The sequence below is a fragment of the Lissotriton vulgaris genome, chromosome 5 (assembly GCF_964263255.1).
Source record: "Lissotriton vulgaris chromosome 5, aLisVul1.2, whole genome shotgun sequence".
NCBI classification, from domain to species: Eukaryota; Metazoa; Chordata; class Amphibia; order Caudata; family Salamandridae; genus Lissotriton; species Lissotriton vulgaris.
Window position 1 is genome coordinate 1,517,308,532 of NC_141693.1, and position 27,143 is coordinate 1,517,335,674.

The 27,143-nt window shown below is 42.5% G+C and overlaps 1 protein-coding gene across 4 annotated transcripts in view; it reads right to left on the reverse strand.

The window, feature by feature from the left end:
* Positions 1-27,143, reverse strand: part of EPS8L3 (EPS8 signaling adaptor L3) — a 164,050-nt gene that overhangs the window by 92,229 nt on the left and 44,678 nt on the right. For all 4 annotated transcript variants that reach the window (XM_086923584.1, XM_086923583.1, XM_086923581.1 and 1 more), the window contains 5 exons: positions 13,378-13,454; positions 9,355-9,419; positions 8,542-8,700; positions 5,746-5,895; positions 5,011-5,093 (listed from right to left, as the gene is read on the reverse strand). In XM_086923584.1, the coding sequence (XP_086779710.1) occupies positions 5,011-5,093; positions 5,746-5,895; positions 8,542-8,700; positions 9,355-9,419; positions 13,378-13,408 (488 nt within the window). In that variant the 5' untranslated portion in view covers positions 13,409-13,454. The remainder of the gene's footprint in view (positions 1-5,010; positions 5,094-5,745; positions 5,896-8,541; positions 8,701-9,354; positions 9,420-13,377; positions 13,455-27,143) is intronic.

The following is a 27,143-nucleotide window of genomic DNA, read 5'->3' on the forward strand; positions in this document are numbered from 1 at the left end:
GTAAAGTGCTCAGAGTCCTAGCGCCAACAAAACAGAACAGGTAAGAAAAAATAGGAGGGAGAAGGCAAAATGTTTGGGGATAGCCCTGCAAAAAAGAGCCAGGTCCAACAGCGTGGGAAACTGTATGTATGTGTGCTTGCTGCAGGCAATGTTTTCTGTAATATCATGGAAATCAGTAGTTAAAACTGGCCCACCAGACCATAAATCAGACCCTCGAACAACCAACAACCGGCCCTTATACTGTTCTGTAAGACTAGCCCTTCGGCACTGCCCGATTGCCTTATATGCCAGTCTGACCCTGTCAACAGCGAACAGTGACTTTTGATTGACCCTTTCCTTTTTCCTAGTGCTTATTGCCCTAAAACATTTACAATGCATATCTCTGGGCCACATTGACGTGTTTTAATGACCTTTGAGTTGTTATTTCATTGTACGTTTCTCTAATTTTCTACTTTGGTTCTGATACTTTAATTGTGTTGCATTCTTTTATTGTTGGAAGTGGTTGAATTTAAAATTCACCTCTCTGGGGACTGCCTGCTGCTTGTGCTATAGCTGCCAGGGCTCAATATCAAGACGTAAAAGGTGAAATATATGTATCATGTCATAAGGGAAGGAGGTTACCGTTAGCATAGTGATATACACAAATTATAAAGTCAGTATTGTGACATCCAGTTAGCGGGACAGTACCAGTGCTATGGTAAAGGGGCAGAGGCACAATAACTGTGTGACGGTGAAGGCTACATGTACCAAAGCAGCATCAAGACCTAGGTATAAAGAGGCAAAAGCAATACCATAATCCAAAAATAGAGAAAAACTACTTGTAGAATGAAACAACATATCAGGGACAACAGCAACATCATGCTGCAAGGACACTGGGACAATGGCTGCATTGCCAAATAAAGACAGTAACAGCATTCTGGGGGACACCAACTAGCAGTATTATGTTACCATAACAGAGGTAAATTAAACAATACCACAGTAGCAAAAGCAGTGTAATGAAGGTGTTTTGAACTGTTAGGGAAACTAAAGCAGTGCCATTGTATATGGATAAAGAGGTAAGAGAAACAGTTTCATGGCATAGGAATAGAATGACAATAACTGTCTCATAATGTATGGAAAGAGGACCAATATCAATTTTGTGACACATTAAAAGGGGGTGATAGCAGTATCGTGATATAGACGGAGGAATGGTAGTAGCATGGAAGAATGATTTTTGCATAATGACATATAGATATATTAATGATATGGTATCATAACCAGGGACACTGGAAATATGCGGTTGTGCAGCTGCTGTGATTTCCACATAATTATACATTTGCCGCGTGTTCCACATAATCCATCCTCTGCCATATAATCTGCAGATTTATTGAAAAAATAATTTGTTCTAGCTCGAACGGTTCAAAAGTTACAAAAAATGCAGCAACATGTGTTGCCGCGCGGTGGAAGGCGCTTGGCAAAGCTGGACTGATCAACTTTCTGTTGCTTATTGCAAAACATGGGTGTTAACTTGGTACTAATGGGGTGCAACCAATGCCCAAACAGTATTACCAAATTTAAAAATGACAAAAAATGAAGTAATACTATTACAAAATGTGCCGCATTATGCTGCATAATTTGCCTTTTCTTGCTGCTGATTTTACTGGACCCTACCACATAATTGGTCCCTCTTCTGCCGCATAATTCCAGTGGCCCTGATCATAACATAACAACTTAGGGACAATATCAAGGCCACAATATCCAGACCGCGACTACAGTGCAGACACACAGTATGAGTGTGAGACATTGTGATATAAGCAACTTGAGGACATAATGGCAGAGGAGCAAGAGCCGTGTCATGATACAAGGATGCAACATAACGATAGATACATTTTTTACAATATTGCTGCATATGGCAAGAAGCACAAAGCATCAGCATGAGGAATAGTAGATAAGGGGGTAACATCAGTATCACGTCACTAAAGGACACCAATGCAATACATTTCATAAAACAAGAATCGAGGGGAAGTAGCAGCACGGCATGAGAGGAGATGTGAGAAGAGCGACATGAGTGCCAAGGGTGAGAAGGGTATGATGGCACGCGGATTCCACAATACTACCAGTATCACGACCGAAGTGTAGTGAGGGTGGCGGCCATAGAAAGCAATGCTCATTGTATATTTTGATAGGAACAGTGGTCAGTGGCTGCGATGGTAGTGGTAATGTTCACCTTGTGTAGTGGAAGAGGCACTGATCAGTATGTGTATTGGAAGTGGCACTTTTAAAACTGGGTTTTGGAAGTTTAGTATTCGTCAGTGAGTGTTTTGGGAGCGGTAAGTGGCAGGCTCAGAAGAAGCAGTGGCCAATCTGTGCTCTGGCTGAGGCAGCAGTTAGAAGGACCACATCCGGGTAAGGGCACAGGTTGCTCTGTGCACAGATAAGAACAATGGGCAGTGTATTTTTCCGGGTTATCTGCGCAGTGGCAGTGGCCAATGAGTGTCCTTGTAGGAGCAGTCGTTTGTGTGACTTAGTAGTAGCAGTGGCCTGTGTGTGCCATGATAGGAGTGATGGCCAGGGTGTGATTTAATAGTAGCAGTAGTCAGAGAGTAGCCTGATACGGGGCAGTGAAGTATGTGTTTATAGGAGCAGAACTCAGTGGATTTCCTGGTAGTTACGATGGTCTGAGGGAGCTCTTGGAGGAACAGTGGTCAGTTGGTGTACTGGTAGTGTCAGTCGTTCCTATCATTCCATGCAAAGCAGTGGTCAGTATATGACGCAGCGGCAGTAGTTCTAGCGGGCATTCCGCTAGGGGCAATGGTCAGTGAGAATACTTAAAGGAGAAGGGATCAGTGTGGGGCCTGGCAGTGGTAATGGTCTGTGGTTCGTGCTGGCGGGAGCAGTGATTGGTATTTGCCCTGGAAGTGGTCAGTGCTTGTGTCCCGGAAGGACAGTGGTCAGTGTTTATGTGGGTAGTGGCAGTGCTCAGTCCTGGGTCAGGGGAGGCAGTGGGCAGCATGGGTTGTTGTAGTGGCAGTGGTGAATAGGTGTCCTTCTAGTAGCAGTGGTCAGAAGGTAGCCTTCGGCCATTTGGCTACATTGTTGCGCTTAGAGATAATTGAGCGCCCTGGTAAGGGCAAAGGTCACTGGAAATGTTGGTGGTCTGTAAGTCATCTGGTAGGTTAGTTCGAGGCTGCCTGGTGTTCCAGTAAGTGTAGCAGACAGCTAAGCCCTCGGTGCTACAGATCTCTGCAGCTATCCAAGTGTTGCTTTTAGATGCTGAACACCTCTTTTCTGCAAGATGTTGGGGGCTGTTCTTGCAACAATGAGTAAGTTGCCCGAAAGATAGACATTTACTCTTTTACTAACAAATGACTAAACTGGGGATGTGGAGTTAATGATCAGGAATCGATTACCCTATCCGACATTGTGAAGATAGTCTGCAAGCAGTACTTGTTATCATGGCTGCAGGTGCATTGGTGAGATGGACTTCTCTGCGGCATTTGACAAAGTGCAGCGGGAGATACTCTGAAAGTGTTCCTCGTGCTACAGCAGGAGACCTGCAGAGTGCCTGCAGCCCTCGAGGGGCGCTGTGCAGATGAGTAGCTCATTATGCACTTAATACCCAGCTGTTGACACCTGGAACGGCCAGCACTTGGGGGAGTGGGATACTGAGGACAACGATACTCCAGATGGAGAGTCACAAATACGTGCTATTGTCTAGAGAAAGTATATTGTCAGGGGAGGAGCACAGGTGAGGGCTGAGCATTCACCCATCATTCATTCATTGTTAAGCTTTAACACTGCAGACGGGGAGTACTTGATGGCATCTTTAGTTGGGACGTGTAATGCCAAATCCCACTGAACTTTTATGGCTTGAACTTGGATTCATATCGAGTTGGTACAGGTTGCAGAGTATTGATTTAAGATGTAACTATTCCATAAGAAGTCCTCGTGATCCATTGATTCCGGAGGAACAGCGCACCTTGCTGCCTTTTGCATCACATGGCTGTAGAGGCCGAACAATAGTAAGGAGTGTCGTCATTCAGTGTCCTGTAAGCTACGTGGGTGTCCTTGAAGTGGCAACTATCAATCAGTGCCCAAGAAGTAGAAATAGCAAGTGGTGGTGCAGGTAAGTTGGAAGTGGTCTCCTTAGGGATAGTGGGCCTGATTCACAGAACGAACTGAAGACAAAATCCTAAACTTACCACCATTTTGGTATTCACAGAAGGCAATTACTCATTTTGGTATTCACAGAAGGCACTTACTCATTTTGGTATTCACAGAAGGCACTTACTCATTTCGGTATTCACAGAAGTTAGGAGTCCTAACTTTAGGACTCCTAAAGGCCTTCTGTGAATACCGAAAGTCTTAAAGTTAGGAATTTTCTCAGTTTGGGAGTAGTAAAGTTAGGAGTCCTAACTTTAGAACTCTTACATGCCTTCTGTGAGTACCAAAAGTCTTAAAGTTAGGATTTTTCTCAGTTTAGGAGTCCTAAAGTTAGGAGTCCTAACTTTACTTCTCCTAAACTGAGAAAAATCCTAACTTTAAGACTTTCGGTATTCACAGAATGCATTTAGGAGTCCTAAAGTTAGGACTCCTAACTTCTGTGAATACCAAAATGAGTAAGTGCCTTCTGTGAATACCAAAATGAGTAAGTGCCTTATGTGAATACCAAAATGGTAGTAAGTTTAGGATTTTGTCTTAAGTTAGTTCTGTGAATCGGGTCCAGAGATTTGTGGGCATCTTTGTCAGATCAATGTTCAGGGAGTGTCTTGGTGAGGGTGTTTTTCAGTGGACGTTCTGGTAGGTGAGTGGTTTCTGGTGTGTGCAGTGTTCCATGAGTGCTTTGACATGACCAGTGGTTGTTGGGATTTCTAGTAAGGTAAAATGACAGTGGGTGTCTTTTAATGTAGGTTTGTACGTTTTCTGGTAAAGACAGTCTTAAGTAGGTGTTGTAGATGATCATTGGATTCCTATCAGGCAAGGAGTTGTGTAGGCAGGTGTGCTTGCATACTGGGAGCTTGCAGCTGGTACCTGAGGGCCTGCTGGTTGTGATCCTCTTCTCTTCTTTTTCCCACCTCCATGGATTTTTCTATGTTAGTCTGCAGCTGATCGGCCTGTTTGAGTGAAAGCAGGACACAAGTAAACCTACTGTGAGTGCCATTGGAGTGTTCATATTGGGTCCGTCTCAGCTACTATCATGCACCAGTCAGGATGACAGAGAGTGGTGATGCCCCGTGCCACTCTGAGAGACCCATGTAATAACCCATGAACTGCGCATACTAGATGTAACCATCCATTTCTGGCCATTACACTGTTCACTTTAATTGTTGGTGGCTACGGTTCACAGTGGTTGAAGAGCATAGCTGACACCTGCCACCATATTCCCAGAGACGGTCAACATGGACCACCACCACCTTCAGAGAGGTGTTTACCACTGTTTACCACACCAGCTTAAAACGTATCACTCATGCACATTACCACTTACCACAATCCCCGACAGCACTAATACTAGTTACCAACCATTAGTGACCATTCCACTACTCACACAGAAGGGTATAACCTACTATTGCCATTACCATTGTGCATGCAGATAGTTACTACACATCACTAACTTCTTCACTGCTTATACAGAGCATTACCACTTCTGTCATCTGTGCCTCTATACTCTTTACAGCAGTTAAACCCCATCAGTCCTCTCCCGAGTACTCACACCGATTCCCACTCATGACAGCCATGCCTTGGTGAGTCTTAAAGTCCACTGCTTACCCCGGTCTCTTCGCACTGGAAGAGGAAGATGGAGGTTCTTCGGGCCTGCAGTTCTCTGATGGTCAGCGCCAGGACCGAGTTGTGCACACCGCTGTTTAAGATGGAGCTACAGCTTAGCACGCTGTCCATGTTGAAGCAGTCCAGCTCCTCCTGCAGGGGAATAGACACAAAAAATGGGTTCATACTGTAGGGACACAGGTCAATCAAAAGAAAAACGAGTGCTGTCTTTCTCCTGTGTGCATGCCATGACTACAAAAGGTTGATCCATATTTATATCAATGCTCTTAGGCTTTTCTTTGTGTCCCACTTGCTCCTTTCATTCTGGGTGGGTTGTGCTGTTGCTTGTTATTGGGGTGATGCCTTGGTATGATTCTCTCTCACTGTGGGTGCTCCCCATCCTATGGATGGGATTGTGTTATTGCGAAAGGTGGGGATTATTGGGTCATCAGAGAACCCAGCAATGTTTCTACATTTCCTGCATCCCAGTCCTGGTCTCCTTTCCTTCCATTGAAGAACCCGGGTTTAACCCAGCGGCGTCAGGGACACGCCTAAGATCTTCGAGTTCACCTGTCTTGGTATACAGAGACACGGAATACTTCTGGATGGCATCAGAGACCAAGTTTATTAGCTGCAGCTAGTAACAGTGATCCTAGAAATACATCACGGTGTAAATTCTCAGGAGACTGCTCATTTTACTAAGGCGAGACGTCTCCTTTTATACCCAATATTCACATTATAAATGTACACCCACTGCATAAAATTCTAGCCAATAAGGTACATTTTCAAACAAAGTATCACATAAAAAAAACTCAATTTGCAGTATCCCAACCCAAAAGTTAATTATTAGGAATGTCCCAAATTCAATCTCCACAAGCCGGACAAATCTATAATTGAAAGCATAACCCATGTAATGAAGAAACATAAAAAAGAAACGGTAACAGATGCTGAACAAGATAAGGCATGTGCAAGGAAACTAAAAGTTAACGATGTCCTGAACATTGATTGGCAATCTCAGACAAAGATCGATCAGGGAAATTGGCTTTGCGAGGTCAGTTTCAGGTGAAGAGGTCAGTTTCTTACAGTTCATTTCAGAGTCAAAAAGAAACCTAGTTAATGTATACATGAATTAAGAAGGCCAAGCATCTTTGTTTGCCAGGCTACCTTCACAGGCCTACGTGAGGGCAACACAAAATGGTGGCACAGAAGAAAATGGAGTCAGACTCGAGAATTACAAAACCTCACAATCTCATTTGTCTACAAGTGAGGGCAGACAACACTTCTGGCATGGAAGCCACCATAAGCACATCTATAAATCACTCCCCTTGTACACATACCTGTGCGTACATTCACCCTTCCTCAAGGACCTCAGTGCCTCGATGTTGTTGCTAGAATGAGAATCCATTGCTTGTGACCTACTCACATTCTTTGGGGCACATGCATCAAGCGATTTTGGAGTCGCAAATGGTGCGAATCGCAAAATTAGGCCGTTTGCGATTCCAAAATCACTTTTTGGGATGCATTAAACAATTTTTTAGAAATCGCAATTTTTTGCGATTTCTAAAAATGCCATTGCATTTAAGGAATCGCATTTTTGCGATTCCTTAAATGCAATGCATGAATGTTGAAAAAAAATGCGAATTCGCAAATAGGGGGAGCAAATTAACATGAGGGTGAACCTCGTGTTAATTTGCGAAACCTTTCAAAAATGCTCAAAAAAGCATTTTTGAAAGTGTCATGTTACACACATGTTCCTTTGGACATATGTGTGTGAAACTTGCACTTAAAATAACATTTCAAAGGTGCAGGGGGGGTCCTTTGGACCCCCCTCAGCACCCTTGAAATGCATTAACAAATTGCGATTCGCAAAATGAAAATCGCAAAATGTTAATGCCTTCCCATTGATTCCTATGGGCCTTTTGGCCCATAGGAATCAATGGAAAGGTTTTCCTTAATTGCGATTCGCAAAATGTGAATCGCAATTAAGGAAAATTAAGAAATCGCAAAAATATTTGCGAATTAATCATGCATTGCCGTTTGCGATTTCTAAATTGCGATTCCTTAATTTTTGCAATTTGGGAATCGCAAACGGGTGCAATGATGCATGTGTCCCTTAGGCTCTTCATCGCATGTCTATGATGTGCTCCCCTTGTACACACAAGTTAATTTTCACCTGTCCAGTCTGTTGGTTCCTGTATTAAGTGAAAGCCTGATCCACTTCAAGACATCACTTACATCATTAGCGGGCTCAGTTGCTATAGTAAGCAAGGTCTTGCTTCTCCAGACTAGGGAAGGCCTCCTGCTCTATGACATTTGTTGGTCCGCCTCTTTCTTTGTGTTCAGTTCTGTTTTTTCCCTTCGGCAGGAAAGGTCTATTTGGAGGATTCCTTGCCTAAAGAGCAGGACTGGTCTGTTTCCTAAGTGCAGGTATGGTCTCCTTGCTTATGTGTGAATTTGGCATCTCACCTTATAGGTAAGGAACATCTCTCTCCACGAGTAGGGTTGGTCCATCTCTATGTTGTGTGAATGCATTACATGACAATCTCCACAATTAAAAAAAATCCATTGTCTCTCACTCTAAGGGCAGAGATGAACCTTCTTCGTAAGAATCTAGAATGTTTCGTGTTCCTATGGATCTGAATGCCCTTATGACAAGGAAAATGTTTCTCATGTATGTATTGGGATTCTCATTCCCTCTTTTCCAAAATGCAGACTTTTGCTATGAACACAACTTGTCTCTTTTCATACCAATCTAAATATCCTCCCCTCATTGGCTCACTGTTTGTTTCCACATCTTACCCTGGTCTCAATATCGGTCAGTGACAATTCTTCATCCTTGACTTGTAAAATGACGTCTTGTCCCCAGACTCTGCCCTGGGAATCCAGCATCTTTAGCCGAGCCATAGCATCCTCAACAGTACGAATCTGCTTGGAGTCCACTTCACAGGTGAGAAGGTGCTGAGGGGAGAAACAAAGATAGGAATGCAAGGCTATGAGAGAACATAGTTGAGGAGGAGAATAGGGCATGTGAGATAATATAATCCTATCTCATGCAAGATCGGGTTTTCATATCCCATACCTGCAAAAAGAACCAGCCTGTGTCACAACAGGAAAAGTGAATATTCCGTGTTGGAATGAGCTCTCTGTCTTGAGTAGGTAGGAGTATGCTCTTGTTGACAGGAGCCTGTGTCTTCATGGACCATGAGTGCTCACAAGTTGACAGAGATTTGCACTCTGGTTGGTTGAAAGGTCTGTGTTTTCAGTGGCTGTGAACGTGTTCTGAATGCCAGCGATCTGGTTCTTGCAATGCTGTGACAGTGTTATTGTTGGTGGCTTCTCTGTGTCTTTGGTAGCATCCATACAATGAACTGATTTTTGATTTAAGAGTGGATCCAGCTTCTTGTTGGTGGGTGTGATGTGTAATGAGTGTGGTTGTCTTCTGGTGAGGTGAATTGTGTCCTCTATCTTCTGGGGTTGTGGTTCATGTAGTGTGAGCTACTTATTTGTTAGGGAGTGTAAGACCATGGACAATTAACACAAACTTCTTATTGGCTTTTTATCTTACAAAACTGATCATAGTAATGAGCAAGGATTCCTGTGGACCTTTCTTACCTCCACTCGCTGCTGAAACTTGTCCTGTAAACTCCCAACAGCCTGTGAGTACTGCTTCCGCTGCTCTGAGGGAACAAGGCAAAATCAGGTGTAATGTGACAAAAAAATGTAATACAGAAGAACACAAGAGACAAAATCATGCTCTGCAGGGGGAACAAACAATAAATGTGAGACAGGTAAAGAAATTTAGCACTAAAGGAGTGGATGTTATCTAGTTTAAGAATTGTGTAAGAACGTGACATAGGAAGAGGAGCCCTGAGTAAAAATAGTTGAAACATGTTAAGGGCAGAAGTTTAAGGCAGGTCTCGTAGACTTTTTAGAAATATGGAGAGGAGCTCTGGGCACCACCAGTGGCAGAATAGGATGCAGGGAGAATCGGTAAGCCTATAGATAGTGAATGATTTAGAGACATAAAGTCGAACACAAGTAAGATAAGGGCACATGGGACAATAAAGCAAGCGCATTAGCAGACAAAGCAAGACATGAAGAGAATAAACAATGAACAAGTAAAGTGTAAAAGATATAGGGACATTGGAATAATTAATGGGGATCATGGTGAAGTATCCTAGATAGAAAGGATGGGTTATGTTAGGAGAAAGGGCCACTTATTTAGCAGAAAGGGAAAGAAAGCAATGAGAAGGGAAGAAACAGACTATGTATTCAAATTTCTTGCTTTCTCCCAATAGAAACACATATGAAGGGACCAGAAACAATTCCTCACAAGTTTCAAAATGTTTGAATCCAAGGGCTGTGCAACTCTTTCATCTCAAGTTCTCCCTGACCAGCTTGAATCTTTCTCACCTTTCATATACTCCATTTCCTTCAGCATATGACAACTGAAAACTTGCTATGCCCCGGGCAATTTTCCATGTTTCAGTTTTTCGTAGTGTGTTCTACTTTAAGCCGATTTGTGGTCTAGTACACTCCTCAAAGGTCTGACATATAAGACTGAATATGGGAAATGTACGCCGCCGCCAATACCATGATCTGCCTTTATACGAAGTGAGTTCCCACACTGCAACGTTACCATGCGTTCATTTACCGAGCAATTCAATGACTTGCTTCAGGGAAAGCGTTGTTGGACTAGTGTTGAATTTTAAGTCCAACACCTTCCCTACTGATACACTGAATGAAGTTGTAATAGTAATTTATACTATTCTAAATTCCAGTGCCCCCCTAAGGCAAGTCGTTGAAACAATTTGAGAGGTAAAGGTAATGTCTGCTAACGTCGCAATAGGGGTGCTGATTGTGGTGTAAAGGCATGCATGGTAAATGCATACAACTCTGAATATCGATGTCTGTGATTGATCATCAATAAGCATTTTTCCTGTGTCTGAGATGCTGCCACCCAGTCAGCTCCAGCAGGTTTTGTGCCTAACTTACTGGTTGAAAATCCAAGACCACCTGCACCTGGAACATGGAGAGCCAGTGCCTGCCTGCTTGCGAAGACCATTGTGCCCTGTGAGGAAAAGGAGATCGCTGGAAGGATCGAGGTCCAGTAAGGGATCCTGGTGAGCGGACCCCTCTAGTGATGTGAGAGGAGAGAATACTGCTGTACCAATCTGACTATTGCCAGTGTGCGATGTGTAAGTCTGTGTCTCTGTATACCAGCAGTGGCCACCTTGAAATTATCTGTGTTGACTGAAACTAACTGTTCCAATCGGGCCAGTGCCTGTGTGCAGTGTATAAGTCAGCGACCCCATATACCAGAGTGGACCGCCATGAAGTTAGCCATGCTGATTGGCCAACGATTGTGTGTGGCCATGAAGAGAAACTTACTGCTGTGCCGAATGGGCCATTGCCTGCATGCAGAATAAGAGTAGTGACCCTGAATGCCAGAAGGAAGGGCAAGGATCATAGCCTAGTTGATAATATGGTCAAGAGGAGAGGCCGCCACAGGCCCAAGCCCTGAATGAGGATCGGAAGCAGAAGCTGTCTAAGCCCTCCTCAATCTTTGGGAAGGAACAAAGGAAACATACTGTCACACCGGAGGAGTGCAGAGAACACCCAGCTGCTGCCCCTGCAATGCAGCAAGTTTCACTTACCAAAGGCCACCACTGCAGCCTCTGTGGCTGCAAGGTAGATGCTCTTATAGACTCTGGTCGTGCAATCCCCTGCTCGTGCAGTTAAAACTGATCAAAAGGCCAGAAGGCTCAAGGGGAACTTGTTTGCCAGATATCGCTTTGGCACTGGAACACTTTTGACTTTTCTAAGAGTTGGAGTGGCATCCAATGACACTTGGACTGCTAGTGAGATCTAACCTAGATGTCACCTATAGTGAATGGGGAATAGCCACTGTCGCTAGTTAGAGGTGAATGGGACTCAGGTACCTGCCTATTGAGCACTAGATCCTTGACCTTAGGGGGCTATGTGTATTGTTTGTGAATGCTGTATTTGTGTTCGTATATAAACACTACTTTTGTCATAAAAGACTATACTGAACTGGACAAACCTTATTACTGCTATTGAAAGTACTTTGAGTTGTGAGCCTGTGTTTACCCCCCCTGTATCGACCTACCGATGAGAAGCCTTGGACTGCTCGACTCGAAGCTATCACTAAGAGTCAAATGCTGAAAGGGTACTTGGCCCAATTGCTCCAGTCCGGCATTTTAATCCTGATGTCCGACATCAGGATTAAAATGCCTCAAACCCCACGGTTTTCAAGGTGCTTGCCCTGTAGCCCTCTGAAACGGCTATGGGGCCCTGTGAAAGGGGTTCTGACAGAAGTCAACTCTCCCTGTGAATCAGAAATATGTAAATAGACATTGCAATCTAACATCAACGAAAGCATGGGGTCTTATTTGAAGTATATAGCTTGATATTCGAAATTAATCGAGGCTGAAAGTTCTGTACCTGGAGACTGATAAGTCTGGCCCATCAGAAAAGATGGTCTACTCCTTACTAAGCTCTTGTATCTCGCGGTTTATCATTTGGTGAGGATCCTTGCATCTAGTAACCTGAGATCTTACCAACAATCTTGCTTCTTCTATCAGCCACAAGGTATCCTCCATAACGTTCTCCAAGACTGTTCTGGAATAATCTCTAGAAAATGAACATGAAGTCGAGAAGGGGCGAAACAGGTGTGTGTTCCAATTCAACCGATCTTGCATGGCGTACAGTGAAACACGATGCGTTGGAGTGAAAAGGTAATCTCCATTTGTATTCCGCTTTACATCCAAACAAGGTGCTTTATATATTTGGTTCTTCTCAAAAGATGGTCTCCTCAAATAGTGGTCTGGTGTACCATAAACTACCATCTCTACATTGACTTTGTTGAAAATTATTTCCTGACACACTTAAGGTGGAATAATGACTGGAAAGAGTGGAGAGCTACCTGCAGCTCTATTTTTCTTTTTCTGATCCAGCACTTAGAGGTATGTCATTGACAATCGCCACAAGGAGGCAGACATGATTTTTTGTTCATAGAGATTCTCAAGATACGATAGCCGTAGGAGATAATTTCACATAAGCAATATAGGAATCGCTTAGATAGTTAGCGTTTATCTAGGAAACCTTGCGTACTTGTGACCCTCGAAGGCCAGTGTTGCTCACAGCGCCTCTTCCTTGCAGTATGTTTTGCTTTGCCAGCTGTGCTGAATAGATGGGAAGGTACGGAGACAGTGTTTACTGAGGAAAATGTACTCTTTTCATTTTTCCCATTTTCAATCCCAATCTTTGATCATATTTATTCCTTTGTTGTGCTACTCAGCAGATTTCTTTAAGATCAAGTTTAGTAGACATTAAAGTCCATGTGAGGCAGCTTTCAATTTCAGAACTTAAGGTTGGGTGCACAGGTAACCAAAAAATGTTGGGTGGGAGTATGCACAGTGAAGGTTGGGTACATGCAAGGAAGCAGATGGCAATTTTTCCAGTGCCGCCACAAGCTCGTGCATGATTCCCATGAGCTGATAGTAGAAGATAGCGTCTAACCAAAAGTACCATGGACAGCAAAAGTAAATAGTCTGAACTTCGTGAGAGGTGTTGAGGAATGTGAATATAAGAAAAGTGGAGCTTGAATCTTACGGTATATGCTTTTGCCACTGGGCCTGGACATGCTGGGTGATGTCTTCAAGTCAGCTTCTCCAGATGAAAGACCACTACTACACAGAGGATAAAGATCACATTGTGTCAGAGATCAACCGTTAAGAAATAGGATCCACCAATGTGCTGCCACTTTCCTAGCCATGCAATAACAGTCATACATATGGGAATCCACACATCTGCAACCTACATCTATTATTTAACCCTTTCGATGCTGATGACGAGCTCAGCTCGTCATCACCCACGGGTGTCGTGTGCTGATGACGAGCTGAGCTCGTCATGGTGCCACTAAAATGGCATTTTCCAGCACAGGGGGGGGGGAAATGGCCAGCAGCCATTTGGTTAAATGCCATCCAGCAAAATTTCAAAACATTGCCAATCAACTAAATATTGGACAAAGTCCTTAGCAAAGCAGTAGTCACTTGATTTCACCACCACAACGGAAGTATTAATCTAATTGACTTGATTCACTTGGGATTGTGCCCATGCCCTCTGAAGTATATGGGGGCACACAGTTGAAAATGTTGAAGAAGACACTTTCACTTTGTGATGTCTGATAGTCCTCTAGAGGTTTTCAATAATGGTGACCATTCAGTCATAATCAACAGATGCAGTTAATATAGTTTTTAATCCCACCAGAATGTGATGTACATTATTTTTGGAAAACAACAGACAAAGAGTAAAACTCAACTATGATATCTTTGATTTGGGAATATCATCTTCAATATTTACATCAGACCACTCTTAGAACCCCCGGTACAGAGTCATTTTTCACTCCTTTGAGGGTGATGCTCAATCCTAAAATAAAAAATACTCACATCCCTTCAACACTGTTCTCTTGTTGTTTGCCTTGGCCTCTCCTTGCTTCACCTGTCCTTTTACTCCCTTGCATGTTACTTCCGTGACTCCTGTTCTCGCCTGCCTTTTCACCTTTATTACCACTCCCCCCTCTCTTGTTATTTTGTTGCCACTCAGATCTTTCACTTCTCTTACTCCTATTCCATCCTTTCATCAGGCCAGTTCCCTCACTACTCCCTTTTCCAGATCTGTCCTTTCTCATTGTGTGCTACCTTCAGCGCTTCAGAACAACCCTAGGGCAACACAAGTGACTCACAAATAACCAACAAGACAGCATATTATGTTATCGTTTATTCCACCCTCTTTCCCTCCTCCCATTATATGACCCCCTTCTTTTAGCTGATCCTGATTTCATCCTCTTCTATATTCTTCCATTTAGGCCTTCCTTAGTTGCACCCCTTAAGTTGTGGCCCTGACATAAACTCCATTTTGCGCAATGGTCACAATTACAAGTAGTAATGAAAAATGTGTAACTCTTCAGATTTCCCCCTCTTTAAATTGACCTAACAAACCTGACGAAATCTATCAGGAGAAAAATTCCAAGGAAATACTGGACATGCGGACGTTGGCGCAGAATCTGCATGTTATGCCCCATTCTAGGGTTCCACCTGCGATTAGATCTAGTAATGACACCTGGTGAATTCCAAACCCTAAGATGCTGGAATTCACAGGGTGCAATAAAGAGCATCAAAGTTTCTAGGGCACACTTAATCCAGACCCTACACTCTCCACTCTCCTCATTGGCTCTCTCCCGTTCCCTCGGTACCTCTCAGGCTACGCCCTCTCCTTTCTCGCATATTCTCTCTTTACTCATCTTCAACACAACCAAAGATGAGGCATTTTGAGACTCGAATATTCTGGGGTTAGGGGTCAGCAACGGTGGCTGCTGCTGCATTGGCTAGGAGCTGGTGACGGGTAGTTTACCATTTGAAATGCTCTGCAGTGTTCAACGTCAACGTAGCCTTACAGGGTGGAGCACCTCTGGACACATTTAACGTAAGTGAAATGTAAGGATGTTAAGGAAACGTTCTCAGTGAAAAGGGAGTATACTACCTGCTTAAATGAAAGGTCGATCAGTAGTTAACTGCTTAAGTAAAGATTGAAAAAAAATAAAAATGGAAGTGCTACATTTACCACAAAGCAATGGGTCCTCACTGAAGGCAGACCCGAAGGTATTTGCCCAGAATCACAGGATGTTGAACCGAAGCCAAGGCTCGAACCTGGTTTCCCAGTTCCAAAGTCAGCAGCTCTGGCTGTTACTCCACATCTCCACATCTTCTGTGCTGCTTTGTCTCAGTGAGACCACAGTCTATGTTGATGTCTTTGAAGGTTTAAGATATGCAACAAGAGGGCCCCCCCCCCTTTGTCTCTGGCCACCCACCAGCCCACTACGGAGGTGGATGGGGCGGACCTCTTCCCAGTGGGGAGAGACTCCACGCTGAAGAATTTTATAAAAGGATGGAGGATTAATAGGAGTTGAGGTTTCTCCTGCAAACACACCACTACTATCTGAGTTTGCTTGCTTATATTTTTAGGTCGAGCCTATTGGCAGAGCGCATGCGCTGCTCACTCTGCAAGACTGCTGTAGTAGAGTATGGGAGAGCCAGCGGGCACTTTCCGATCATATTTTCCATTTGCTTGTGTCATTGTCTTTCGTAAATGCTGCCTTCGGATTCCTTAATAGGCTTGTTAGTCCCTCCTTAGTACGGCCTTGTTTCATTTGTAACCTCCCATGGCTCCTGGCCTCTTTACATTGGTTGTTACACGGGACCTTTTATTTAGTCTGTAAGTACTATTTACTTTATTGAGTTTCTCTTACTGCAGGCCAGATATGCGCTGCTTCAGCTTCAGCTGAAACCGCTTGTGTTTCTTTAAGCAGCACGGCCGCCCCCTTAACACAGAAGCCTGCTTTCAATCACTCTAACCCAGCATTATCTTATGTCTGTTTCAGCCCCACAAGTAAAATGGATTGAGAAATGATTCGCAAATTAAGTCATGTGAATTACAGGTGGCACAAAATCGTGCGCTAATGGCCTGAAGTTGACAACGATGAGAACAAAACTGGGTCTTGACTCTTAACCAGCAAGGCTAAGCCAAATCAACTAAACTAACAACACAACTGCCAGTACTGGGCTAACTTGATTTCTATTGACCAAAGATCTGTTATGAACAAAACATATCAGTCTGTTGTAACTTTCGTTACTGGTTTATTTTAATCATTTCTTATAACTAATCAGCATATTTTTCATTTTTTGAAAGAAAATTCTTGTGCATATACAAAATATATACAAAATATGTACCCATAGAGGGAAACACCCGTTACAACGCAACTTTTACAACACACTACCATTACATCGCAACTTTTACAACGCAGGATCCATTACAATGCATGCCTTTACAACGCATGACATTACATAGCAGATGCTATTACAACGCATGCCATTACAACGTAAGTATAGGTAAGTATATAATTTTATTTTATATTTTATTTTACATTATATAATTAATTTAATTAATATTAAAAATAAATAAATATATTATTTTATGTATTTTTAAATAATAAATTAAATATATTAATTTAAGTAATTTAAAAAAATAAGTATGAGTATAGGAGTATATGTTTTGGGGTACTGAGGTATATGTTTTGAGGTGTTTGGGTATTTTTAGGGTTCAGGGCTAGGTTTGGGTTATGGGGTACAGGGGTATTTTTAGGGTTCAGGGCTAGGTTTGGGTTTTGGGGTACAGGGGTATTTTTAGGGTTCAGGGCTAGGTTTGTGTTTTGGGGTACAGGGGTATTTTTAGGGTTCAGGGCTAGGTTTGGGTTATGGGGTACAGGGGTATTTTTAGGGTTCAGGGCTAGGTTTGGGTTAAGGGGTACAGGGGTATTTTAGGGTTCAGGGGTAGGTTTGGGTTTTGGGGAACAGGGGTATTTTTAGGGTAAATAAATTACAATAATTTAATCATATTAATTAAATTAAATTAATTAAATTAAAAGAAATAACATTTAAAAATTAATTAATTAAATTAAATTAATTAAATTACATTAATTACAATTAAAAATATATATATACTTACCTATACTTACGTTGTAAATAAACAATTTACATTAATTTAATTATATTAATTAAATTAAATTAATTAAATTAAAATAAATCAAATTTAAAAATTAATTAAATTAAATCTGGGGTACAGGGGTATTCTTAGGGTTCAGGGCTAGGTTTGGGTTATGGGGTACAGGGGTATTTTTAGGGTTCAGGGCTAGGTTTGGGTTATGGGGTACAGGGGTATTTTTAGGGTAAATAAATTATATTAATTTAATTATATTAATTAAATTAAATTAATTAAATTAAAATAAATACAATTTAAAAATTAATTATATTAAATTATTTAAATTAAATTAATTAAATTAAATTAATTAAAAAAATTAAAAAAATATACTTACCTATACTTACGTTGTAATGGCATGCGTTGTAATAGCATCTGCTATGTAATGACATGCGTTGTAAAGGCATGCATTGTAATGGATCCTGCGTTGTAAAAATCGCGTTGTAATGGTATGCGATGTAAAAGTTCGCGTTGTAACGTCATACATCCATAGAGAAATAGATACAAATTCTACAATGATAGACAAATTCTATGTGACTATACAACACATCCACACTAAACCTTTCTCACTACATACGTACAACTCACATTCAAGAAACAAACAACATATACCTCTGAGGTTTAGGCCAGTGTCAACATAAGTATTTTGTTAAACCAAATGATTTGGTATAGCCTACATTTTATTCTATGGTTTATAGGTTTGAAAAAACAAAATTCAGTCAGAATGGATCGTATTATGTCTTGACTAAGTTCTTTTGATTTTGACGCGTTTCGAACCCCCTATTGCGGGGTTCTCCTCAGGACCAAAACGATTTCTACAAGACAAAAACAATTATAGCAAATTACAAACCTAGTCTATCTGGGAACGTATTCACGTTTTAACACAGCCACCATCCGGCTTAGCACCGGCTACCTTAATAATCTTGTGCGAAGCGTCTCAAAGTACGGGTGTGGAGTTGTTCAAGTGGTCTAAACATTGAAGACAGAAAATGACACACATATGACACACTATTCCTTCAAATATAGCACACCTAATATATGCTATACAATTTTGCAGAACCAGCCTGCGTAGTTGGTGTGTGTTGGGGCCAAAAGTGGTGACACAGACGGTCCTTTTCAGTTCCGGTCGTGTTTTCTTTTATAACAATGTTTCCCTCGGTACCCACCATGCCCTTCTTAGAGAGTGTTTTAAAAAATTGTTATGGTAGCCTCTTTCGAGTAACCGTTCCATTAGGCCATTTGTATGTATGAAATATTCCTCCTTACTGGAACAATTTCTCCGTGCTCTTAAAAACTGTCCAAAAGGCAAGTTTTGTTTGAGGCTCCTAGGGTGGTGACTGGTGTAATGTAATGCTATGTTTCTATCCGTTGGCTTCCGAAATAAAGTTGTGCCCAGTGTGCCTTTTGTTGCATATACTTGGACATCCAGAAAAGTGATGTTCTTGTTAGATACAGTGTGACTGAATTTGATGTCCTCTGTTCTCATACTGAGCCATGTGACAAATTCTTTTAATCTGTCCTGTGTTCCCGACCAGATGAAAAATATGTCGTCAATATATCGCATGTATTTTGTGATATATTCAGCAAATGGGTTGTTGTAATATATGAATCTATTTTCATATAAACCCATAAACAGGACTGCTAGTTCTGGTGCGAAGGGGCAGCCCATTGCTACCCCCTTAATTTGGTAAAATAATTCAGTATCAAATTGAAAGTAATTTTTTTGCAACACAAATTTGGCCAGTCTTATGATGAAATTAGTCGGGACTCTAGTAGGTTGCTCCCTTTGGTCCAAGAAGAACAACAAGGTTTCTAAAGCTTGTTCCTGTGGGATTTGCGTGTATAAAGACACGACGTCCATTGTACACTAACACCGTTATATCCAACCAATAAAACGAATTGGGTACTACCACGACCATAATGCTTTGCGCGGGTAACAGTCCCTGTAAATAGGACCATTCATTTTAAGAACACTGAGGCTTCACTCACAAAGCATGGAAGCATTCCGACTTAAGATAACCATCATGTAGCCCTGTCCACCGATCGGTCGAATTCACAACAGGTCCGTCTAACGGGACCATAAATATGGTTGGGAAACGACACAACGGCGTGTTTCCCTTTAAGAGTAGCGTTAGTGTGTTTAGTGTGGATGTGTTGTATAGTCACATAGAAGTTGTCTATCATTGTAGAATTTGTATCTATTTGTACATATTTTGTATATATTTTGTATATGCATAAGAATTTTCTTTCAAAAAATGAAAAATATGCTGATTAGTTATAAAAAATGATTAAAATAAACCAGTAACGAAAGTTACAACAGACTGATATGTTTTGGTCATAACAGATCTTTGGTCAATAGAAATCAAGTTAGCCCAGTACTGGCAGTTGTGTTGTTAGTTTAACTGAAGATGACAACAGCACATCTGTGTTACATGTCATCTGCACTTAAGCCACCTGCCAGGGTTGTTTTCAAAAGCCTGTTTTATTACCAACAACAACACCACCAAAACAACCACCACCACAACCAACACCACCACGACTACCACCACCACAAATACCACCACTACCATCACCACCTATACCACCACCAATACCACCACCACCGATACCAATACCAGCATCAATACCAATACCACTACCAATACCTCCACCACCAATACCACCACCACCAATACCACCAATACCACTCCCACCACCAATACCACCACCACCACCAATACCATCCCCACCACCAATAACACCACCACCAATATCACCATCACCAATACCACCACCAATACCAATACCACCAACACCAACACCAATACTACCACCACCAATACCCCCACCACCAATACCACCACCACCACAGACCATCACCACCAACAATACCACCAATACCATCACCACGACAAATACCACCACCAATATCACCGCCACCACCACCACCAACAACAATAATACCAATACCAATACCAATACCACCACAAATATTACCACCAATACCACCACTAATACCACCACCACCAATAGCACCACCAGCAATACCACCACCAATATCACCACCAATACCACCACCAATTCTACCACCAATACCACCACCACCACCAAAACCACCATCAATGCCAATACCACCACCACAAATACCACCATCAATACCAATACCACCACCAATACCACCACCACCACCACCCAGACACCACCACCAATCCCACAAATACCACCAACACCATCAATACCATCCCCAATACCACCAACAACACCGCCACCATTACCACCACCACCACCAATACCACCACCACTAATACCACCATTATTACCACCACCACCAATGCCACCACCAATACCTTCACCACGACCAATACCAACACCACCAATGCCTCCACCACCAATACCACTACCACCAATTCCACCACCACCACCAATGCCTCCACCAATACCACCACCACCACTACCACCACCAATACCACCACCACCAATACCACACCAACCAATAGCAACACCAATAATATCACCACTGATACCACCACCAATACCACCATTACCACCATCACCACCAATACCACCACCACCAATCTAATACCACCACCACCAATTCCAATACCACCGCCAATACCAAAACCACCACCACCAATACCACCAGTATCCCCACCAATACCACCACCATCAATACCAACAACAATACCACCACCAATACCTCCACCACCACCAATGCCACCACCACCAATGCCACCACCACCAATACCACCACCACTTATACCACCACCATTTTCACCATCAACAACAGAGCCACAACCACCAATACTACCAAAAATACCACCACCACACATACCACCACCAATACCACCATCAATACCACCATCAATACCACCACCAATACCACCACCACCAATACCACCACCACCACCACCACCAATACCACCACCACCAATACCGTCACCACCACCAACAATACCAATACCACCACCAATATCACCACCAACACAAATACCACCACCAATACCAATACCACCACCACCAATACCACCACCACCACCAACACTTCCACCACCACCAATACCTCAACCACCAATACCACCACCACCAATATCACCAATACCCCCACCAACACCAATACCACCACAACCACCAATACCACCACCACCACCAATACCACCACCCCAAAACCACCAATACAAATACCAACACAAATACCAGTACCACCCCCACTACCACAAACAATACCAAAACCACCACCACTACCAAAAATACCACCACCACCGCCACAAATACCACCACAAATACCACCACCACCATAACCACCAATACCAATACCACTACAACCAATACCACTGCCACGAATACCACCACCACCTATACCAAAACCACCACCTCCAATACCACCTTAGTGCCTCTTGCTCACTAGTAATGGCAAGGGCACTGTACGAGGCCAGTGCTGCAGCCGAGACCATCCCTCCCTCCCTTCATGCCTGCCTTACAGCATAGCCTGCCCTGCACCAGGAGGTGAAGCCAGGACCCTACTACAGCTGGAGTGTTTTTCATTAGGCAAAAGATAGCAATAACATTACGCAATGCAACACTGCACACTCAAATCACGAAGAGGGCAGGAAGTAGTCCCCACTCCCGCTCTTCCCCCTGAGCCGCAACAGGGTAATGATAAAGCGAAAGGTGTTGGAGTGCTTTGTTAGTGTTTATAGCTCGGATCATATGTAACTCTCACTTCACACTTTGGGGCTGATTCCGATCCTGGAAAAACGCTGTACAAACCGTGGTATGGAGCGTTTTCTCCATACAACTCGTACTTGTAAGGAGGCCCCTACAACCTAGGAAGTACGATTCGTACAAATAGACGCACTCCATACAAATTGTAAAAAAGACCATACAACTCGTATATACAAGCGATTCTGATTCGGATTGCTCTGTACGCGACGTTCCCATGTATTCCCGGCAGCAGTTTACAACCCGGCAAGTAGGATTCGTACAAACGGCATGCGGTACGGCTCTTTTTTTACAAGAGCCAAAAAGTGCGGGAAAAGCCTTGTACACCCCTAAAACAGTACGAGACAGTCCCCCCCCATGTACACGTCGTACACCCCATGAATACAGGGGTATGGTGCATATGCACAGTGCGTACGGATGACACGGAAAGTGGGGTACGGTGCGTACATACGGGATGAAGGGGTACTGGTTGTGTATGCACCGTACAAGCACCGTACCCCAAAATCACCTGTGTACGCACCGTACCCCAAAATCGCGTATGTACGCAATGTACCCCAAAATTGGCCGTGTACGCACGGTACCCCAAAATCGCGTATGTACGCACCGTACCCCAAAATCGGCCGTGTACGAACCGTACCCCAAAATCGCGTATGTACGCATCGTACCACAAAATCGCGTATGTACGGTGTGTAAATGCGCGATGTTGGGGTACAGTGCGTACACAGGCGATTTTGGGGTACGGTGCGTACATGGGCGATTTTGGGGTACGGTGCATACATACGCGATTTTGGGGTACGGTGCATACATATGTGATTTTGGGGTACAGTGCGTACACGGGCGATTTTGGGGTACGGTGCGCACATATGCGATTTTGGTGTACGCACCATACACATGCCTCGCATGTGGGGGGACCCCTGTACGCCTCATACCTCTATACGACCCGTACCCCGGTATGAGTCGTACCCCCAGAACGAGTCATACTAGGGTATGAGCCGTATAGGGGTTCTCTTCGTTTCACGGTACGAGTCATTCCCCGTATATAGGCCATTTTCCATACAAATCGTATGCTGACAAACTGGTACGAATCGTACTGGACGGGTTGGACAGCCTTTTTACAATTTTTATGGTCTTTTTTACAAGTCTGTGTAGTACAGCTTTTCCCGATCCGATTTGTAAGGATTGGGCCGATCTGTATGTATTTTTCCCGTACGAATCGTACTACACGGTTTGGAAGGGACTTGTACAATTTGTATGGAAAAAAACTACAAATCCTATTTGTATGGGAAAAAAAATCCAGGATCGGAATCAGGCCCTTTGTGTCTGTGTAATTTTCAACTCTTACACATCTTCACTGCACTATTCATCACTGCTTTTTAAGACGTCGCAGGCCGGTCTATTCCTCTGAAATTTACAATCTAGCAAGGGGTCGAGAAGGCCCTTTATTGCAATGCAATAGGTCTCGCATTTGTGAGAGTTTAAGCTATTAGTATTGTAAATGACAATGCCTTTTATTTATGTTTTAAAACCTAAAACCTAAATAAAAGGCATTGTTATTTACAATGCCAATAGCTCAAACTCGCGTGAACGCGTGACCTACTTAACTGCAAATACTTGTTTTAGTTCCTGTTGCTTGCCCAGCTCTACCGGGAAGGGGGCCCACACATTGTTTGGGATCCCAGTAAGGGTGCATCCACTGTAAGTAAATGTCCACTACCTTCTGTCTTTTTGCCTTAATGCACAAGTGTAACAAAACATACGAAACAGAAGTCAAAATACATTTTGATTCAAGATTCATCTACAAATATTTCATTTCTAAAGAACACCATATCTTTCATTAAAATATAAATGATAAGGAACCGAATTTCCATCACAAGTATCATCAGAGTATAAAGGTAAAACAATATACTTAGTAGCACAGACAATCCGGGTTATATTATGTTATGTTAATATAACTTATTGAGCGCACGAATACCTGGAGGTGTCTTGGCACTTAGGAACTACAGTAAGCCCTAGAAACTCTTGCATTAATTAAGAAATAGCCATGTCTTCAGACTCTAAATGAGACTAAGGAACTTGTTTACCTGACATGCATAAGAAACGTAATCCATAGCTTTGCCGTGCCATAGCCGATGCTTCGTCCCCCCCCAGCTGGAGGTCGAATAGTAATTGTTACCCCTACGCTATCCAACGCTTTCCCTACTGTTGCACTCTTTGGAGTGGAAATAGTAATTTTTACCCCTACGCTATCCAATGCTTTCCCTACTTTTGCACTCACTGGAGTGGGAATAGTAATTTTTACCCCTACGCTATCCAACGCTTTCCCTACTGTTGCACCCACTGGAGTAGGAATAGTAATTTTTTTCTCTACGCTATCCAACGCTTTCCCTACTGTTGCACTCACTGGAGTTGGAATAGTAATTTTTACCCCTACGCTGTCCAACGCTTTCCCTACTGTTGCACCCACTGGAGTGGGAATAGTAATTTTTACCCCTACGCTATCCAACGCTTTCCCTACTGTTGCACTCTTTGGAGTGGGAATAGTTATTTTAACCCCTACGCTATCCAACGCTTTCCCTACTGTTGCACTATTTGGAGTGGGAATAGTAATTTTTACCCCTACGCTATCCAACGCTTTCCCTACTGTTGCACCCACTGGAGTGGGAATAGTAATTTTAACCCCTACGCTATCCAACGCTTTCCCTACTGTTGCACTCTTTGGAGTGGGAATAGTAATTTTTACCCCTACGCTGTCCAATGCTTTCCCTACTGTTGCACCCACTGGAGTGGGAATAGTAATTTTTACCCCTACGCTATCCAACGCTTTCCCTACTGTTGCACTCTCTTTAGTGGGAATAGTAAGTTTTTACACTTCTGCTATTGTACGGTAATAATATTGGATATTATTTAATTATATTAAGTTACTATATATATATATGTTTTAACAAATATGATTTAAAAAATGTTTTTTATAACTTTCATTAATTATTTAAATATTATAAGTTAGTTTAAGTATTTTTAAGTATATTTTAGTAATTCATTTTTTATATTAATTTAATTTAACATTGTTTTTAATAAAGTCGATATTTTTATAAACTATATTTTTGTAAACGATATTTTTAACTCAATATTTTTGTAGTTACCTGTTTGTAGACACAAACGCGATATTCTGTCTGTCGATATTTTGTCAACGATATTTTTGATAGTCGATATTATGTCCCTCGATATTATGTCAGTGATCCCATTCGTGCACCTCGTGGATACTTATTGACTCTTTTTTTGGCTACATCTGATAATTGCAACATCACTTTGTCCAGATGGATTATGTACATGCCGTGGTACAGTCTCAGCAGGTTGTTGTGATATCAGAGAGTGAGTATTCTCATGGATGTCCATCATTCCTTTCGAAAAGAAGATGCTGCAATGACTTCACCTCAAAAGAGACAACACTACCAACCTCTCGCGTTATGAAGAGCACATTAAGTGCAAGCCATTTCTAAAATTTTAGTGCACTTTTTTAGCGTACTTACTGTCTGCCCACAAAACTACGTTTGACTTTTAATTAAGTTGCAATTTCTGAAGATATTTGCCTTCTCAAAGTCCAAAAATGAAGGTGGTGGCCTGTTGACAGCACATCTACATAGAAAAATACCACTTGAAGCGCAGGATAATTTACAAATGTTCAGTGACACAGATTCAACACGTCCGGATGAAGGTTACTCCTTGACTCTTCACTTGGAGAGTCGAAACAACTATTAGTTGATGTCAGTTTTTTTCTGCTGGTAGATCACTGAGCATCATTACATCCTGCAGAACTTAAGAATCATGGAGATAGCAACGCTTTATAATTGAAGTAGTGCATTTTGCTAATTTCCTTTTGTAGCATTCAGAGAGCGCATTCATGACAGCCTATGATTGAATGTATGAATGATGTCATGTGATTTGTCTGTAGAGTGAACTATGTTGTTTTACTTGAACATTCTGATAACTTGGGGAAAGTTGAGGTTCAAATATTTTATATATAAATAAAATATTTGAGTGAATTATTTTTACACTAATATTTGATTTCTTTCATGCATGTTTTCAGAGATTGGTTTCCAAAAATTAATATCACAATTAATTATTCTATTTATCTGTACTAACATTAAGTGAGCAGGGCACCTGGGCCAGGGCGACAGGACGTGGTTGCTACCAGCCTGCTTCCCACTGCCCCATGCAAAGTGAGGAATGAGCCTGAGCATCACACAAGTAGGAGGTGTGGCCTAACGACAAAGCTGCTTACTGAACCTGAATATGGGCAACCAGGTTCGAGTCACCTCATCGATTCAACATCCTTTGATTCTGGGCAAGCCATTAAATCACTCTGTCCCTCTTATTGAAAATCTGACCTTGTGTAAGGAAATGTGGTGTCCAAAAAAACTTCTGTGATGTGTAGGAGAGTAGGATCTGCTTACTATGGTGACCCCCACTTCTTGCTGTGTTTCACTGATTTATCGACTTTAGTCTGGCTGGGGCCCTGCTAACCAGGACCCCAGCCTAGCTGCTTCCTCTCTAAACTGATTGCATGTACATTAGGTACACTCCAAATTGGCTACTGGGTTACCCTTGTGAGTTCCTAGTATATGGTACCTTAGGTACCAAGGGCGTAGGTACCCTAGATGCCTACCAGGGGCTGAAGCATGTACTATGCCACCCCTAGGAAGCCTTCAAAAATGGCACCACAGGTCTGCTCTTGCAGCCTGGGCAAGGTGGTGTAAGCATCCCGTACTCAGATATTTTATACCTATATCTACCTATACATATGGACACATATAAACCTATAAGTCACTCCTATGACAGGCCTAGACAATCCTGAAGGCAGAGTGCTTGGTTTTGTGTGAGAGGGTGCCCAAGCATGAGCTGAGCCCCTCTGCAGCTTTCGGAATCCCTTTATTATAGCTGTTCTATGTTACAGCCATACCATATACTCTGAAGTGCATTATAACCTTGCGGTTAATGCCAACTTTGGAATGGCTGCATCAAAACATGTTGTGTTTGGTGTCAAACACTTTGGAATACTACCACCCCCACCAGTTCTGGCGGTGGAGGTA